We start from the raw sequence: 18,833 nt of genomic DNA on the forward strand, positions 1-18,833 counted from the left end.
AACCACACAATGTCACGGAGGATTAAATCAAGCTTAGGGCATTCCCATTTGCAGTGTAAGATGCTTCAAAAGACTGGCTCTATGACCTCCCATCGGGGACGGTACTACTTCGGTAGATCTTGCATGCCTCTTTTTGGACAAATACTTCCCAGAGATGAAAGCTTCAGCCCTACATAGGGAAATCATTGGAATCAAACAACATAAAAAAGAAGCCTTTCACACGTATTGGGAGAGATTCAAGAAACTTTGTGCCCGATGTCCAAAGCATGGAATCACCAAATACCAGCTCTTCCAATACTTCATTGAAGGCATGACTCCAATGGAAAGAAGGCTTCTTAATGCCTCCAGTGGCGGATCTTTATCCGACAAGACTCCAACCGAAATCCGCAATCTAATCAAGAACATGGCTGAAGATTCTAAGCATTCAAATCATGATGAAGAATGGTACGGATGCACCCCGAGGTGTAAAGGAAGTCCAAACTCGTTAAATTGAAGCTCGATTGTCCGAGTTTACAAACGTGGTTATGATGTTAGCTAAAGACAAAGGTGTGCAGCCCACACCCCGCCCTTGCGGTATTTGCACTCAAGTGGGGCATTCAACCGACATGTGCCCTCAACTTCAAGATAAGGATTATGCGGAAGCAAATGCTTTAGGAGGATATTCCGGGTCAAATCAAAGGGGATTTGAGCAGACACGGGGTGACCAAAGATGGAACAACAATCAAGGTAGGGGAGGAAATCAACATGGAAGTTATTAACCAAGTCAACCACATCAATACCAACAAAGACCACCATTTCCTCAAAATCAATAAAGGCCACCGTTTCAAACTCAAAATTTTCAGCCAAGGCATCCACAACAACCACCTCCACAAAGGGGTTCATCAAGCATGTCATTAGAAGATATTGTCAAAAGCCTTGCCACTAGCACTCAAAGCTTCCAACAAGAAACCAAGGCAAGCATAACAAGCTTGGAGCAACAAGTATCATAAATTGCGCAATCTGTGAGCAAGATGGAATCATAAGGCAAGCTACCATCTCAAACCGAGAAGAACCCGAAACACAGTGCATGTGCCATTACCTTAAGAGGTGGAAAAAGTTATGACGGACCAAGAAAGCCGAATGAAGAAGAGGGAGAAAGGGAGATTGAAGTGGAGGAAGAGGTCAAAGAGAATGAAAATATTGATACTTCAAAGTCAAAAAAATCCAAATGACATCAAAGCAATAGTCACACCGGCACCATTTCCTTCAAGGCTAACAAGCACAAAGATAGAACGGGAAGATGACGAGATCATGGGAATGTTCCGAAGGGTTGATATTAATATCCCTCTTTTAGATGCTATCACACAAATTCCTAGATATGCTAAGTTCCTAAAGGAACTTTTCACATCTAAGAAAAAGATCAAAGGAAATCAAACGGTGAAAGTAGGAGAAAATGTGTCCGCTGTGTTACAAAAACGGCTACCTAAAAAATGCAAGGACCTAGGTGTATTCACGGTTCCTTGTAAAATGGGTAACCTTTTTGTGCCACGTTCCATGCTAGACCTTGGGGCATCAATTAATGTCTTACCCTATTCAAGCTATAAAACAATGGGAATTGGACCTTTATCAAAAACTGGAGTCATTATTCAACTTGCCGATTGGTCTTTGGTACACCTAAAAGGTGTATTGGAGGATGTGTTAGTGCAAGTCAATGAACTTGTATTTCCTGCTGATTTTTATGTTTTGGAGACAACACCCCACAATCGAGCTCCATCCTTTTGGGGAGACGTTTCATGAGTACCGCAAAAACAAAAATAGATGCAGCAAATGGTACTTTGTCTATGGAGTTCGATGGTGAGGCGATCAACTTTAATATCTTTGAAGTTATGCATTATCCTAGTGATATTCATTCCTTAAACTTCATAGATGTTATTGATTCATGTACTGACGATTGTTTTGAGTTTTCAAGCCAAGATGTGCTAACCACCATCTTGAGCAAGCATTTTGATGAGATAGGGATCAAGAATCTGGCTGATAGGTACACTTTGGAGGACGAATTAATTAAAGCAATCAACTCCTTGGAAAAAGCACAACCTATGAGAGTTGATCCACCCTGCATGAAGCTCAAAAATTATGATCCAAAACTCCTTCCATCCATAGTACAACCATCGAGTCTTGACTTGAAGACTCTTTCCGACCATCTCAAGTATGTCTATCTTGGAGAGGAAGAGACATAACTAGTGATAATTTTAACCAAGCTAGCAAAAGAAGAAGAAAAAGAGTTGGTTGGAATTTTGAAAAAGTACAAGGAGGCTATTGGTTTGACCATTACAGACATAAAAGGGTTGAGTCCATAATTATGCATGCATAAAATATTGATGCAAGAGGACTTTAAACCAACCCGCAAAGCCCAAAGGAGATTGAATCCACCCATGATGGAGGTGGTGAAAAAGGAGATCATGAAACTCTTGAATGCAGGTGTAATCTATCCCATTTCTGATAGTAAATGGGTAAGTCTCGTGCAAGTTGTCCCGAAAAAAGCAGGAGTCATAGTTGTTAAAAACAATGAAGGGGATTTGGTACCTACCCGTGTGCAAAACGGGTGGAGGGTTTGTATCGATTATAGGAAATTGAATGCTTCCACTCGCATAGACCATTTCCCTTTGCCATTCATCGATCAGATGCTGGAAAGATTGGCCGAGAAATCTCAATATTGTTGCCTTGATGGTTTTTCTGGGTTTCACCAAATTCCGGTTGCCCCAGAAGACCAAGAGAAAACCACATTCACATGCCCTTTTCGCACCTTCGCGTATAGACGCATGCCCTTCGGCTTATGCAATGCACCCGCGACTTTTCAAAGATGTATGGCGAGCATATTTTCAGAATATGTTGAAAATATCATAGAGGTTTTCATGGACGATTTCACTATTTATGGAAATTCTTTTGATGAATGTTTGTAAAATCTCACCAAAATCTTACAAAGGTGCATTGACACAAATCTAGTCCTTAATTATGAAAAATGTCATTTTATGGTTGACAAGGGATTGATACTTGGACATGTGGTGTCACAAAAAGGTTTAGAGGTTTGTTGGAACCTGAAAGTGAACCTCTAGCAATCACCCAATAAGTTCCTAAGTCAGTTCAAGTTTAGGAGTGAAAATGTTCCGAGTCAACTTGTGTTTAGAAGTGTAGCTTGCGTCCGGAGGAGAAGTTTATAAGAAGAACGTAGTGAAGACATTCCAGAATGAAGATTGTGTCCGGAATAATGATATATCCAAAGCCATTTTGTTAGTATGCATTTATTGAATTTGTCATTTTATTTGATGTAACATGTCATAGGACTTAGTCTCTTTTGTCAAAACTTAGATAATCAGAGTGTCAGGAGTAACTCTATTTTCCAGTCCTATGTATGTTTTTGGTTTGTACTATGTACCTTATTCCTCTATATAAGGAGCTTTCAATGACAATATCAAAAGATGGATTACTTCACCAAAGATAGACATTTTCACATTTACTTCACTTGCACCTTTCTCTCTAATCAATATTTCAAACATTCCTTGTGTTTATTTATTGTCTTTACTTGATCATATTCATTGTCTTATATTTAATACTTGAAGTACTTTGTTGATTCTCATATTCAGTCTTGACTGGTCTTGCCAGAGTCGACTGGAACCATTAAGTTAGTAGCAGACATTGATCTGAAGCATTAACTCAAGGTTTAAGTTTTCAATCCTTGTCCTTGCGCAACAAGATTCTTCTTCTTACAATTGGTATTAGAGCTTGAGTGGTTGTCCTTTACATCCATAAGAACAGATTATAGTTGATTCGAGATTACCTTGGTATTTCGATCATTTATGTGTTCAGGATAAAAGTTCTTCTATATACAACTTTTGCTGAAGATATCTTAACTTCAATAGCTGCTCCTGATACTCAACAAATGTACTCAATGCAAATAGAAAATAGCATGAGTTTCCCTACACGTTCCCCACTGCTAGTTGTTGAAGAATATGATCATTGGAAAGTCAGAATGGAGAGATTTTTACTTGGAAAAGAAAAAGGTGAATCTATCTGCAGATCCGTTAAAGAAGGTCCTCATGTTCCAGTTCGAACCATTGTTAGAGATGCTGCTGCAACTCTCTTGGGACAGGATGAACAACGAGAAACACCTCTCACTGCTGATGATCTTGAAAAGTTGCATGCTGATCAAGTTGCCTTTTCGGAAATGGTGTTTGGTGTTCCACCTTCTCTCTTTAACCACATCAAACTATGCAAGTCCGCAAAAGAGATTTGGGACACACTTCAAGATTTATTTGAAGGGTCAGAGAACATGAAGGATAAGCGCCTGACTTCGGTTGTCAATGAGTTCAACACTTTCACTACAACACCTGGTGAATGTATTGCCTCAGCCTCAAACAGATATCAAATCGTCATCAACAACATCACAACGCATAGGATAGTTCAAACTCCACTTGAGTACAATCTCAAGTTCATTAACAGTCTCAGAAAGGGATGGGGAAATGTGAAATCATGTATTCAGAGCAATGGGTCTCTGAAAAAGCTCAATCTCTATCAACTTTTTGATGAGCTTCAAGGTCATGAGTCAAATGTTGCTCAAACTCTACGCGACCTCACTGGAGGTCTTTTAGCTCTAGTCAGTTCCTATGATCCACAAATCTCAAACCCAATCTTTTCGGACCCCCTCATCGCTGTTGTTCCTTATATCCCTCCTGTTCAACCCTCACCCCCAACTGTTCCTACTCTCTCAAACTCTAACTATCAATCCATGGGTGATCTTAACTCTGAAGAAATGGACTCCGAACTATGTTTCCAACAAGAGTTTGTCCTTCTTTCAATGAAATACAACCTTCCTTTCAACAAGCCTTACAACAACCATTTTCAAGATCCTCACCAAAATAATCATCAACCATTCAACAAACTTTCCGAAAATCCACCAGCCTACAAGCCAAATCTTCCCACTACGAATCCCACCTCGGAACCTCCACATATTCTGAAGTCTCAAAAACCCAAGATTGTGTGTCACAAATGTGGACATGCAAACCATTTTGCCAAAGATTTCTTAGCCGAAGTCCCACAAAAACTAAAGATAAAGGACTCTGCTTACTATGCACGCCGAGCTCAAGGATTGGAAGTTAAAAGGCTTTTGTTACAACTATATCAAGGGATGTGGAAGGGTATTGGTCATCTGGAGATGATGATGACGTATCCACTGGCAGAAACATGTGTCTTATGGATCGACAAGAAATTGAATGTGATGAAGGCTACTGGTCGTCTGGGTCTGAAAGAGATGATGAAGATGCTGAACCAAACTACTGCTACATGGCTACTAACGATCCACCTAGCAGAAGCATCGTTCAACAGGTAAAATCTATGATTACGAATAATAATTTTGACTTGTCTCTTTGTGAACCGTATCTAACCCAGATCCAATCAGAAATGAACATCATTTACAAAGCCTGTGAGTCGACCATAAAAGCCAGTGAGAAGAAGGATAGTGAATTAAGTCGTCTTAGGTTACGTTTTGATGATAAGAAGTTAAAAATAGAGTCTTTAGAACATGAGCTTGTAATGTCAAAAGATGAATGTACCATTCTTAAAGACAAATGTGAAATCACTTATTCTAAAAGAAATGTTTTAATTGCTGATAACAAACATCTCGATGCTAAGATTGATGCCATGCACCATGCCATAGACATTCTTGAAGCAAATGAATGGATGACTCACAATTTTCGTCATCCTTGGTCAAAAGCTCCTGGTCTCGAAAGCAAGTTTCCGAAACCAGTTGTTCACCCTTGAAGGAGTTACAAAATCTGACCTTTATGGGAGATGTTCCGAACATTAAAATTTCGGATACACCTATTTCTCCCTTGTCACCCCTTCATCAGACTCCTGACCATTTTGCATCCTTGATTCCTGGGTTTAAGCCTATAGTTGTCAAGTGTCCCGATTCTACACAATTTCCGCCTCTAATAAACCTGGACCTGAATCAGACCTTAATTCAACTCTAGTACTCCAAGTTCTGTTGTTCAAAATCCGAACCACAACCCTCCTAACAAATGTGTTGTTGAGGAAATTTTTCCGGAATCAACTGGACCTGAACCTTCAGAGTGTGTTTGGGCATCTTTAGATAGTGATGTTGATGAGTCAATCTCATGTGACTCTGAACCTCAAGTGATTTCCAAAGCAAAACTAGTTCCCATTAAGCCTATGTTCAACAATCCTTCAGTACGACTCCAAATCTTCGTCTCATTCCAAAAGAAAACCCATGTTGAATAAAAAAGATATTGTCGATCCTAAGGTAGAAGCTCGAATTTCTCACAAGAAGGAAGTTAAATAAAGACAAAATTCTAGATTCCTTGAGAACTCCAAAAAGAGTGTATCTCAGAATTCTTATTCATCAACTCATAGTCAAAACACCTTCACACCCACTAGGATCCTCAAGAGGCCTTCCAATCGTCCCAGTATTGTAGAACAAAAGAAAGTAGTCAGTCCCACTCTGAAAAAGTCCATTGTAAACACCAAATCTATCCAAACCAACTCTCTTCCGACTGTCTCATCTGTTTTCATTGCCAAAGTTGATGGTACAATTTTCAAACCTCAACTTTCAAAACCAAATATACTATCAACCAAAGCAAAAATTGTTAAGAAAACAATCTCTTCAAAATCTTCAAAACAAAATCTTGTTTGGAAAATCAAAAAACTCAATGATGAAACAACAACTCCGGAAAACACAGTAGTTGTCGCTACTCCGGAAGTTAAATGTATAAAGAAAGGTGTTTCGAATCCTCGTATTGTTGAATATGACTATTGGATAGATGAAAGAACCATGGCCTTCAGCTTGTTTCCGAAGAAATCTCGGAACAAATCTTCCAAATCATCTGTTGTTCAAAAGTCACAACCAAAGCCTAAGACTCGTGCCTTTGTCCCAAAACCTAACTCGGAGCCTAAAAACTCCACAACTCACTAATTTTGCAGGCACTCTGTGCTTCAGAGCAAGAAACAATATGGTATATTAATAGTGCTTGCTCCATGCACATGACTGGGCAGAAGGACTTTTTGCGAGATCTCAAACTTGCACCAAATGTTGGCTATGTGACGTATGGCAACAACTCAAATTCTCAGATCCGAGGTTATGGCATCCTTACCAATGGCAACTTCTCCATTTCAAATGTGGCATATGTAGCTGACTTGAAGCATAATTTAATAAGTGTGGCCCAACACACACTGATGCAAACTGTCGAGTTGAATTCTGAAAGAAACATAGCTACGTCATGTCCGAAGATCGAAATGAATGCTTGATCAAGTCAAATCGTAACAAGAACATATATCCTCTTGATATCAACATGATCATCGGCAAGCCCCAACTCTGCTTACTCTCAAAAGCTATTCCCGACGTCAGTTGGTTATGGCATAGGTGGCTTGCTCACTTGAATTTTAGATATATGAATGATCTGGTTTCTGGTGAAATGGTTATAGGTTTGCCACTCCTCAAGTTCGAAATGATCATTTATGTGTTGCATGTGAGTGTGGAAAGCAGTCAAAGAAAGGTCATCCCGTCATCATTGAAAAATCAATCTCGGAACCGTTAGAACTTCTATACATTAATCTGTGTGGACCATCAACAGTAGAGAGTTTGTATCACCAAAAATACATTCTTGTGACTGTGTATGACTTTACTAGGTTCACATGGGTCTTATTTCTGAGGCTTATGTCAGAAACAGCCTTCGAACTCATCAACTTTATCAAATGAATTGAAGTTCTCATCAAACTCCTAGTAAGGAGAATCCGAAGTGGCAATGGTTCGGAATTCAAAAACTCCACCATTGAAAATTTCCTTACCGAGAAGGGTATCAACCACAAGTTTTCAGCTCCATACACTCCTCAACAAAATGGTGTAGTCGAACGACCAAACAGAACACTTGTTGAAGCTGCTCGATCCATGCTCAACTTTTCAAATCTTCCACTCTATCTTTGGGCCGAAGCTATTTCTACATCATGCTTTACTCAGAATAGAAGTATCATCGATTGACGCCTCAACAAAACAACGTATGAAGCCATGAACTGTCGGAAGCCAACTATCTCATTTCTTCATGTTTTCGGATGCAGATGCTTCATGAAGAATAATCGTGATCAGCTTACCAAGTTCCAAACCAAATCTGATGAAGCCATCTTCCTTGGATACTCAACTAAATCAAAGGCTTATCGAGTTCTTAACTGACGAACTAATGTTCTAGAAGAACGTTTTGACGTTACCTTTGATGACAATTTCGTTCGGAATTCTAGTCCGACCCATGTTACAACTCACATCATGGAGTCCGATGCTCCAGCACCAGGATGTCTGAACCAGCAAACCATCTATAAAGTTGACTTTGAGACCTTGTTCGGACCCTCAGAAATGACTCTTGATTCGGAATCTCGAACAAGACAAACCTCCTCCGAAGCTCCGGTCTCACAAAATGTTTCCGGTCCGACACCCAGTCTTCCTCTATTTGATTCCAAACCGTTTCAACCTTCTCAGGTTGAGGGGGAGAATGGTCAACCCTCCCTTGAATCAAATGTAGATGGATTTCAAGATGCAACTGCTGAATTCGACTCTAATCCTATCAATATCGATGATGATGTAAATTTCTTCGATTTCCTACCTGAAGATGACGTCAAACTATCCGGTTCCAAAGTTCAGGGGGAGCATCATCCACATGTTCAAACTATTCAGGGGGAGCAACACAACCCCATTATTGATATTGGATCACCTGTTGCACAAGAACTTTCGAGATTACATGTTTGGACTAAGGAGCATCCTCTGAACCAAGTTATTGGAAACCCAAACGCTGGTGTACAAACTCAATCTTCCACAAGTGTTCAAAATGAATGTCATTTATCAGCATTTATCTTAATGGTTGAACCCAATTCCATCAAAGAAGCACTTGAACATGCCGATTGGATTATAGCCATGCAAGAAGAATTGGCAGAGTTTGATAGAAACGAAGTTTGGACTCTCGTTCCTCCTCCTCAGAATCATCCCATTGTTGGAACTAGATGGGTGTTTCAGAACAAACTAGACGATGTAAGAGTCATTATTCGAAACAAGGCAAGATTGGTGGCTAAAGGGTTCACACAGATTGAAGGGCTTGACTAGGATGAGACCTTTGCTCCTGTTTCCCGTCTTGAAGCTATCAGAATCTTTCTTGCTTATGTTGCTTACAAAGGCTTCAAGGTTTACCAGATGGATGTCAAAAGTGCTTTTCTAAATGGTGAACTTGATACTGAAGTATATCTTCAACAGCCTCCCGGTTTTGTTAATCAATCATATTCGAACTCCTGCTACAAACTCTGGAAAGCTGTTTATGGCCTTAAGCAAGCTCCTCGCGCATGGTACGAGACCCTCACCTACTTTCTCAAGCCTTCAGGCTTTCAAAGAGGAATTCTAGATCGTACTTTGTTCCGAAGGTCAAATGGAAAACATCTCATGCTGGTCCAAATTTATGTTGACGACATTATTTTCGGATCCACCGATTCATCAATGGTTGCTGACTTTGCTAAGTTAATGCTCAGTAGATTTCAAATGAGTATGAATCATGAATTAAGATTTTTTCTTGGTCTCCAAGTCAAACAGACCAACAAAGGAATTTTCATTCACCAACAACAGTACATTTCGGAACTCCTCAAAAAGTACTCAATGGACACCTGTGCCTCAGCCAAGGTACATATAGGTTTCGGACACAAGATCTTTTCGGACCCTTCAGGTGTAGTAGTTGATGAAAAGAAGTACAGAGGAATGATTGGATCCCTAATCTATCTCACAGTAAGTCGTCCGGACATCATGTTTTCAACATGTTTGTACCCAGCAAATGAGAGTTTCCTACTTCAAGCATATTCAGCAAATGAGAGTTTCCTACTTCAAGCATATTCTGATACTTCAAAGGTACAAAGAATCTCGGAGTTTAGTACCCAGCAAATGAGAGTTTCCTACTTCAAGCATATTCAGATTCAAACTATGGTGATCTTCAATTGGATACAAAAAGCACATTTGGTGGCTGTAAATTTTTAGGTGGTTGGTTGGTTAGTTGGTCATCCAAGAAACAGAACTGCATTGCACTCTCAACAGCCAAAGCGGAATATATTGTTGCTGCTAGTTGCACTTCTCAAGTTCTCTGGATGAAATCTCAACTTTTGGATTATGGTTACCGCTTTCAACGCATTCTGATCTATTGTGACTCTCAAAGTGTCATTGCGATTTTTCAGAATCCAATTCAGCACTCAATGACAAAGCACATTGACATACGGTACCATTTCATTAAAGATCATGTTCTGAATGGTAATATCGAACTTATTTTTGTTCCATCTGATGATGAAATTGCTGATGTCTTTACTAAGGCATTAGACGAAACCAAATTCAATGGTTTTCTGAACAAAATGGGCATGATGATGCCAGATCCTCAGTTCTTTCAAGAGACTTGCACTCTCTGATGGAAACATCAGAAACAAAATTAGTTCTGTATCCTAAATTATTTTTCATCTCGGAACTATTGTCTCTCGGAATAAATAGGATCATTTTCATGTCTTTTTCTCTAACTACCACTTGAGATTTTAAGTTGTACAACTCATCTTTTCATTTGAAGTCCATAACCAATATAGTTACATTGGTCAATTGTTTTTTCACATCGGAACGTACTTCATAAGATCATCCCGGAATTCAAATTCGAAAAGGTATAAAATTCTCACTCTGGAAGTTTTTCAAATTTCACTCCGGAAATTCTTTCAACACTCATCCCGAAACATCTCAATGATTATTCCAGAATTTCTAAAATCTTGCTCCGGATTTTCAAGAATATCATTCCGGAATCTCTCAAATCTTATTCCGTAAATTTACTTCAAAATCTCATTCCGAACTCTTTTCAACTTCCAAAATCTTTTCAAAATCTTGTTCTGGAATTCCTTAAGTTTTTTAGACTTGTTTGTCAAAATCACTTCACTCCGGAACATGCGTCATACAGTCCGGAACTCACAAGTTCCGAAATAAAACATGTTGAAGTCCAAAGGTTTTTAAGATGAATCGTTTTCTAACGGTTACTTTTCAAGATGCCTTACCTGTCCTCCTTGAAATTCGCTCCACGATTGCATGTCCCTATAAAGAAAACATCCCATCGCCGTTTGTGATTTCGATTTTAGGCTATCATCCATCGAAACCTTTCATCATCTCAGGTCAACTCACCCCCCAAAAACAGCAAAAATTAAATGCAACCCGTTCCCAATTCGGATTTCATCATTACAATTTCTAACCCGAACCGTTTCCGTCACATATATAAACCTCTTTAAACCCTCATTTATCCCTTTACACGCACAAAATACGCAAACTCTCTCATCTTCCTCTGTGTTCTTGAGTTCTCTGAGCATTCATACACTTGCAACAATGGCGTTTTCTTCCCCCTCAAAAATCAATCAAACCGCTCCCAGAATCACGAAAGTTGCTACCAAGAAGAAATCATCGAAGGGATCTTCATCATCATAATCGCCCGAACCCTTCCTTAGGGACACGACACAACTCTTCTCACTCAATCCTATGGATTTTGATGAACCAATTCCAGTAATGATCGAGTTCAGTGCTCATCATCCCATCTCCATTCCTCTCACTAAAATCCCAGAACACCACTCCCACTCTCTCTTCTTCTCACAGCCTTCGAGAGGGTCAGAATCTTCAATGATGTTCTGGAAACTAAAATCAGCGGTGATCATATTGTGCCAATCTACAAGTCTACCTTTCTCAATGCAATCAGAGTTAAGTAAAATCCTAAGGGATTTAAAGTTCAAGAACCAACCGCTGAGGAATTTCAACAGTTCTTCAACCACATAGGGTATGATCAAGAGTACAAGGCAAAAGAGTTCAAGAAATCGGCTGTTTCCGGTCTTTGGACCGTTATGATGCATTTCGTCATCCGTGGGGTGTCCAGAAAGCATGGTGGTATGGACACCCTATGCAAGGACTGGCTGTACGTAGTCTACAGCATCTTCTCCGGAAAGGAAAACGTAGTGGATCTTCCTGATGTTCTATTGCAAGACTTCTAAAAATTCTCCATCAAGGGGAAGCCTAACGAGATTTCGAGCCCTAGGTTTTGGGAACTGATGATCCAACAACTCTACAAAGAAAGGACAACCAATTCCGGTTGCCACAACTCTGAAAGAGGTATACCTGTACTTATAAACTATTAAACATTATCGCATTCCGGACCAGTCATCTTTTGGACCTATCCGACGCTTGCCGGAACACATGTTGGCCCTCATTCCTTCATGATCCATTCATTTAAAACATCATTTGGAGACTTCGATTATGTTTGACCCAACACAGTTTACCCCTGTCTCCATTGAGCCCACTCCGGAGGTAACAAAACCAACTTCATCCAGTGGAAATAAAACGAAGAAATCCGCTATAAAAACATCTCCTTCTAAGCCAAAAACCAGAAAGAGATCTAAATTCAGCTCTTCCTCTCAACAGAATGAAGCACATGACATTCCGGATGACTCTGGTCGTCCGCTCACCCCACCAACCAACTCTTCTGAGGTACACCTCGGAGTTTCAGAATCAAAAGCACATACTCACGGAGAGTCTGCTCATAATCCACCCTCACCTTCCCAAAAAGGTGATACAGGTGTTGAACAAAGTTCCTTGCCCCCTGGAACAAACCCACGTGTCACTTTTGATATCCCTATTTCTTCCACACTTGCACAGTCTAAAACCCCGGTTCCGGACTCCAAACATTCTGAAGCTGGAGTTGTCCCTCCTGGAACAAACCCACGTGTCACTTTTGATATCCCTATTTCTTCCACACTTGCACAGTCTGAAACCCCTGTTCCGGACCCCAAACATTCCGAAGCTGGAGTTGTCCCTCCTGCTTCAGATGCCTCAACTGGTCTGATACCCGGAAGGAGTACAGGATGACCAGGAGTTAACGACCCACTATGGGAAGATTTTGTAGACATGGCACATTCGAGACATCCGGAGCTCACTCGATCCCACGTTGAAGCAACCATCATCTCCATGAGAAAAAGAGCCTTCCAAAGCAACCAACCCTTTGTTTCTCCAACCGATGATGTTACGGACTTGGGTTTTGCTTCCGGAGAACCACCAAAGGCTCAACAACATGAAGTTGTGCATTCAGATCCGGCTGAAGAACTTTCCGAAGATGTTATGTTCAATTATGATGGTCACACTCCTATCCTGTATTCCATTCAATTTCAGTCCAAGCCATCTTCATCCAAATCCGCCTTCGATTTCGGATCCTCCTCCTCCACTCCTGAAGTAGAAACTGAATCCACTCCTAAACTTCATGATGATGCCGCTACAACCAAGCCAGCTCCTTCGGAACCTCCTGTCATTCCAGAACCCAATAAAGACAATCCAAAGGATTCCACTTCAGACACCGGATCCTCTGCTGGAAAGTATATTGATCCGTTTACCCTTCTCGACATTCAGACCAACGTCTTTGACATAATGAAGAAGGTTGATGTCACACCCCCAAACAAGACGGCGGAAACGTCTGGGGGTGGAGGACTTCAATTGTAGTATCACAACACATGCGTCATAGTAATCAAAGTACAAACAGCCATTGTATTTAAAAAGTATAAGTATTTACATGTGTTCAATCATTGTATATTGAACCAAAATAGTTATACAAAAGAAGATATGACTCAACATAGCTCCATCTTCTCAAAAAGCTCGGGGAGTACCTGAGTATTATTTCCCTGAGAATACAAGTAATTTGAAAGAGAGTATCAACATAAAGTTGAGTGAGTGCATAAGTGTTTATGTTTGAAAGAGTATCTCTGTATCTTGTATATGTAAACTGTTCCAAAAAAATCCTATATTTTCTGTTGTATATGAAAAGTAGTTTTATTCCCATAAAACCGTTCACTTTGTATCAATGTTTTGTATTTGTATTCCTTTATGAAAACTTGTAACTGAGAGTGTGCCTGGCTCCGCCAGCTGTTATTGAAAACTGTATTGAACTATTGTAGTTTGTATTCTATAAACTGGTACTTTGAAGGTGTACTTTCGTTTAGTTGTTTATACACTAACGTATTGTTAATATCTTTTTAATGAGTTATTATAACCATACTATGACGGATGGCCTGAAACAAACGCTTTGTGGGCGTATAAACTGTTGATAACAATAGCCACTCATTGGCGTGTATGTCGGACTATAGCTAGCAGCCTGAGTGCGGGGTTGTCAATGCCGATATAGATCTACACACAACTTGTTTCGATCCCCGAGGCTGGAGATTTTGGTTATAATGTCAGGACTTTACCTTGGTTGTCTAAAATGAATTAAACAACCTGAATTGAATGTCTCATAAAAAGCATATAAACGTTACATGTATATTAGTTATGAAAAACCCAATCATTCTGAAATAAATGATTGACAGTATGTTCTTGTATCAAAACCCAATCATTCTGAAATAAATGATTGACAGTATGTTCTTGAATTAGTATTCTGAACATGTATTTGATAAGTGTAAACCCTTGATTTGTTCTGAATCAAAACCCTTATTTCTTGTAAGACTGTGTATTCTAGTATACTTGAATCATGAATTATTGTTCTATGTATAAATTATACCTATTATAATTTATATGTACTTTCTGAATGTGTATTTAACCATGTTTGCATGTAATCCCTTACTCAGCATGTTACAAAGGTAGTTAAACTGATGAAATAACTATTATATTTATATACATATACAATTTTATATATAAGTAAAATTTAAACGACACTCGGAGAAATAACCGGTACTAGAAGCCCACATCCAAACAAGGAAAAGGACCCGGAATGAGTTATCAGTCCTAAGCCTTTTAAATCTTAGTTATATACGTATATATATATATATATATATATATATATATATATATATATATATATATATGTATATATATATATATATATATATATATATATATATATATATATATACACACACATGAATTTTGGGGAAAAATATAAGATGATAAAAGAGTTTAATGTTTTGAGTATTTTTAATGATTTAATGTTGTTTTATCATGATTTGAAATCATGATTTTCTAACACAAATAAACTCCTTTTCTTTTCACGAAAAGGAGTTTATTTGTCGAGAAACCGGCTCAAATCGGGCACAGTTTCGACAGGAGAGAGGTTACTTCTCGGAAATCTTGGGGCTTCGAGGCTTGCTTAGCGTTCGAGACTTGATACCGGGGCTTTAGGGGTTGTGTATAAGTTTATGGAAGTGGAAAATGTGAAAAAGTGTGATTTTTAGGGTAAAAAGTGTAAATAAATCGGAAGGCCTCGCATGCCTTTTATAGGCCGCAGCTTCGGACCCGAGGCCATGCGAGGCTGACACGCGTCGGACAGGTGGCAAAGGATTGGGCTTACTTCGGACCGCAGGCTCGCAGATGGGAGGCTCGGATTGGACCATACTTTGGTCCAGTAGAAAGAAGACACGTGCGAAGGGCATCCGAGGGGCGTGCGAGGGTGATGTCCGGTGTGTCTCATGTGAGGCTGTCCGAGTGGGATTGGACCGTGGAGTTGTTCGAATCAGAGGGTGCCACGCATGGCTTCGGTCCAATCAGCAGCCGCCACGTGCGAGGGTGACGTGTCATGCGAAATTGCCCGGTTTTCCTATTTTTCTTTATTTTTGTGCCAAAACTTGCGAAAATCATAACCTTCACATACGAGCTCCGTTTTTGGCGTTCTTTAAAAGCACGCGTAGGTAAAATCATACTCTACGACTTTCGTTTAGACTTCGTCGGCTAATTTTGAATTTATTTTTAATATTATTATTTTAAACAGACCGGGACGGGAATACGTTAAAAATTCATAACTTCTTCATCCGACGTCCGTTTTTGTCTGTCTTTTTACCGTTGTACTACTACCGACGAGACCTTCAATTCTTGTTTAGGTTGTGTGGGCTAAAAATCGCTCGATCTTTATTTCGAGTTTTTAGCTGTACACTTCTATACTGAAACTTAGAAAAATCATAACTTCCTTATACGAAGTCAGATTTTTCTGTTCTTTTTATGAAAGTTCTCGGTTTAACATAAACTACAACTTTCATATAGATTGTTAAGGCTAAAAAGCCTATTATTGAAAATTCACTTTTTACACTGAACAGTGTTTTGCCGGTTTTGTCACGGATTTTCGATTGGTCATAACTTCTTCGTTATAACTCGGATTTTAGTGTTATTTATGTTTTTGGAAAACTTGTTACAATCTCTATCACTTGGTTCATCCCAATCGAGATTGTTAAATAATTTATTTTTGAGGGTTAATTATATAAATATGCATATTATGCTAAAATTTCTCTTTATTATTATTATAAAAAGAAATACACATTGACCTATACTATTACATAGGTTTGAAATAATGATTTGTTACATTATCCCCCGTTAGATAGAATTTCGTCTCGAAATTAGTATTTCAGATAGACTAGGGAAAAAGATGTGGATATTTTTGTTTCATTTGATCCTCCCGTTCCCAAGTGAATTCAGGTCCCCGTTTTGCATTCCAGCGAACCTTCACTATCGGGATACGGCTTTGTTTGGTTTTCTGAACTTCCCTGTCTAGAATCTCTACGGGTTCTTCCACAAAGTTAAGACTCTCGTTTAACTCGATTTCCTCGAGTGGGATCACAAGAGTCTCGTCAGATAGACACTTTTTCAAGTTCGAAACGTGGAAGGTAGGATGAATGTTATTTAGTTCTTGGGGTAGTCGAAGTTTGTAAGCTACAGGACCAATTCTAGCAAGAATTTCGAAGGGTCCTATGTACCTTGGACTCAATTTGTCACGCTTTCCAAAGCGTATCATGCCCTTCCAGGGTGAGACCTTTAACAAGACGCGGTCACCAACCTGGAATTCCAAGGGTTTTCTCCGTTTGTCAGCGTAGCTTTTCTGTCTATCTCTGGAAGCTTTAAGTCGCTCCCGAATTTGTACGATTTTGTCGGTGGTTTCTCGAATGATTTCCGGACCAGTGAGAGCACTGTCAGGAGTTTGACCTCTAGCTAGTTGCGTGTCACCCACTTCAGCCCAGCACAGAGGGGATCTGCACTTGCGGCCATAGAGGGCTTCGAATGGAGCAGCCTTTATGCTAGTGTGATAACTGTTGTTATAAGAGAATTCAACAAGGGGTAAATGTATATCCCATGCTTTTCCAAAGTCTATCACACAAGCTCATAACATGTATTCCAATGTTTGAATCGTTCTCTCACTTTGTCCGTCGGTTTGTGGATGGTAGGCTGTACTCATGTCCAGCTTAGTTCCCAAAGAGTTTTGTAGAGACTGCCAGAAACGAGAGGTGAATCTACTAGTTCCCAAAGTCTATCACACAAGCTCGTAACATGTATTCCAATGTTTGAATCTACTAACAATATCCCTGAGGTAAGTTCGGGTTAGTTTCTCCATCTTGTCGGTTTCTTTTATTGGCAAGAGGTGTGCGGATTTGGTTAATCTGTCGACGATTACCCAAATAGTATCATAACCACCCGAAGTCTTGGGTAATTTGGTTATGAAATCCATTGTAATCCGCTCCCACTTCCATTCAGGGATTTTAGGTTGTTGTAATAAACCTGAAGGTTTTTGGTATTCTACCTTAACTTTGGCACAAGTAAGGCACTTGCCCACAAAGGTAGCGATTTCGACCTTCATGTTAGGCCACCAATATAGTTTCTTAAGGTCCAGATACATCTTGTCTGAACCTGGATGAATGGAGTAGCGGGTTTTGTGTGCTTCATTCATAACCACGTCTCTGTAACCACCGAAGTTTGGTGTCCAGATCCGGTTCATGAAATAATAGATTACATCATCCCTGACTTCGAAGTTCTTATCCATTCCTCTCAGAGTTTCACCTGCTACGTTTTCGGGTTTCAAGGCTTCTAGTTGAGCTTCTTTGATTTGTGTGGACAGATATGAATGGATTGTCATGGTCAACGACTTTATTCGGCGTCCCAAGTATTCTTTTCTGCTAAGGGCATCAACTACTATGTTTGCTTTACCATGTGATTAAGAATTTCACATTCGTAGTCGTTCAGTAGCTCCACCCATCGTCGGTGTCTCATGTTCAACTCTTTTTGATCGAAGATATGCTGGAGACTTTTATGGTCCATGAATATTGTGCATTTCGTGCCATATAGGTAATGTCTCTAGATCTTCAGAGCAAATACCACCGCTCCTAGTTAAAGGTCGTGTGTTGTATAGTTGACTTCATGCGTCTTAAGTTGTCGTGAGGCGTAGGAGATAACCTTTCCTCTTTGCATAAGTACACACCCAAGCCCTTGATTTGAAGCATCACAGTACACTACAAAGTCTTATGTCCCTTCGGGTAGAGACAAGATCGGTGCACTGCACAAGGCTTGTTTGAGCGTTTGGAATGCTGCTTCTTGCTTCTCTCCCCAACTAAAAGTTACACCCTTTTGCGTCAGGGTGGTAAGCGGTTTAGCGATTCGGGAGAAATTTTGGATGAATCTGTGATAGTAGCCAGGAAGACCTAAGAATTGACGGATTTCTGTAGGTGTTTTGGGTGCTGGCCAGTTTTCAATTGCTTTGATTTTGGAAGGGTCCACGTGTATTCCTTCTGAACTGACCACGTGACCTAGGAATTCAACCTTCCTAATCCAAAACTCGCACTTTGAAAACTTCGCATATAGTTTTTCTATCCTAAGGGTTTGTAATATTTGACGAATATGTAGGCCATGTTCCTCCTTGCTCCTTGAGTAGATAAGGATGTCGTCGATGAAGACTATGACGAATTTGTCCAGGAATGGACGACACACCCTGTTTATTAGATCCATGAACATAACAGGTGCATTCGTCAATCCGAAT

General features: G+C 39.8%; 1 protein-coding gene across 1 annotated transcript; it reads left to right on the plus strand.

Annotated features, from left to right (window-relative positions):
- Positions 1 to 1,098: 1,098 nt before the first annotated feature.
- LOC145139803 (uncharacterized) lies at positions 1,099 to 1,776 on the plus strand. The gene has a single exon (XM_079073502.1). The coding sequence runs from the start codon at positions 1,099 to 1,101 to the stop codon at positions 1,774 to 1,776; it is 678 nt and encodes a 225-aa protein (XP_078929628.1).
- The last annotated feature ends 17,057 nt before the right edge of the window (positions 1,777 to 18,833 follow it).

The sequence above is a fragment of the Lactuca virosa genome, chromosome 9 (genome assembly GCF_052849685.1).
Source record: "Lactuca virosa cultivar CGN04683 chromosome 9, Lactuca_virosa_CGN04683_v6, whole genome shotgun sequence".
Lineage (NCBI taxonomy): Eukaryota > Viridiplantae > Streptophyta > Magnoliopsida > Asterales > Asteraceae > Lactuca > Lactuca virosa.

Bases quoted from the DNA above. Each gene is read 5' to 3' on its own strand.
- LOC145139803 (XM_079073502.1), top strand. From the start codon at position 1,099: ATGACGGACCAAGAAAGCCGAATGAAGAAGAGGGAGAAAGGGAGATTG.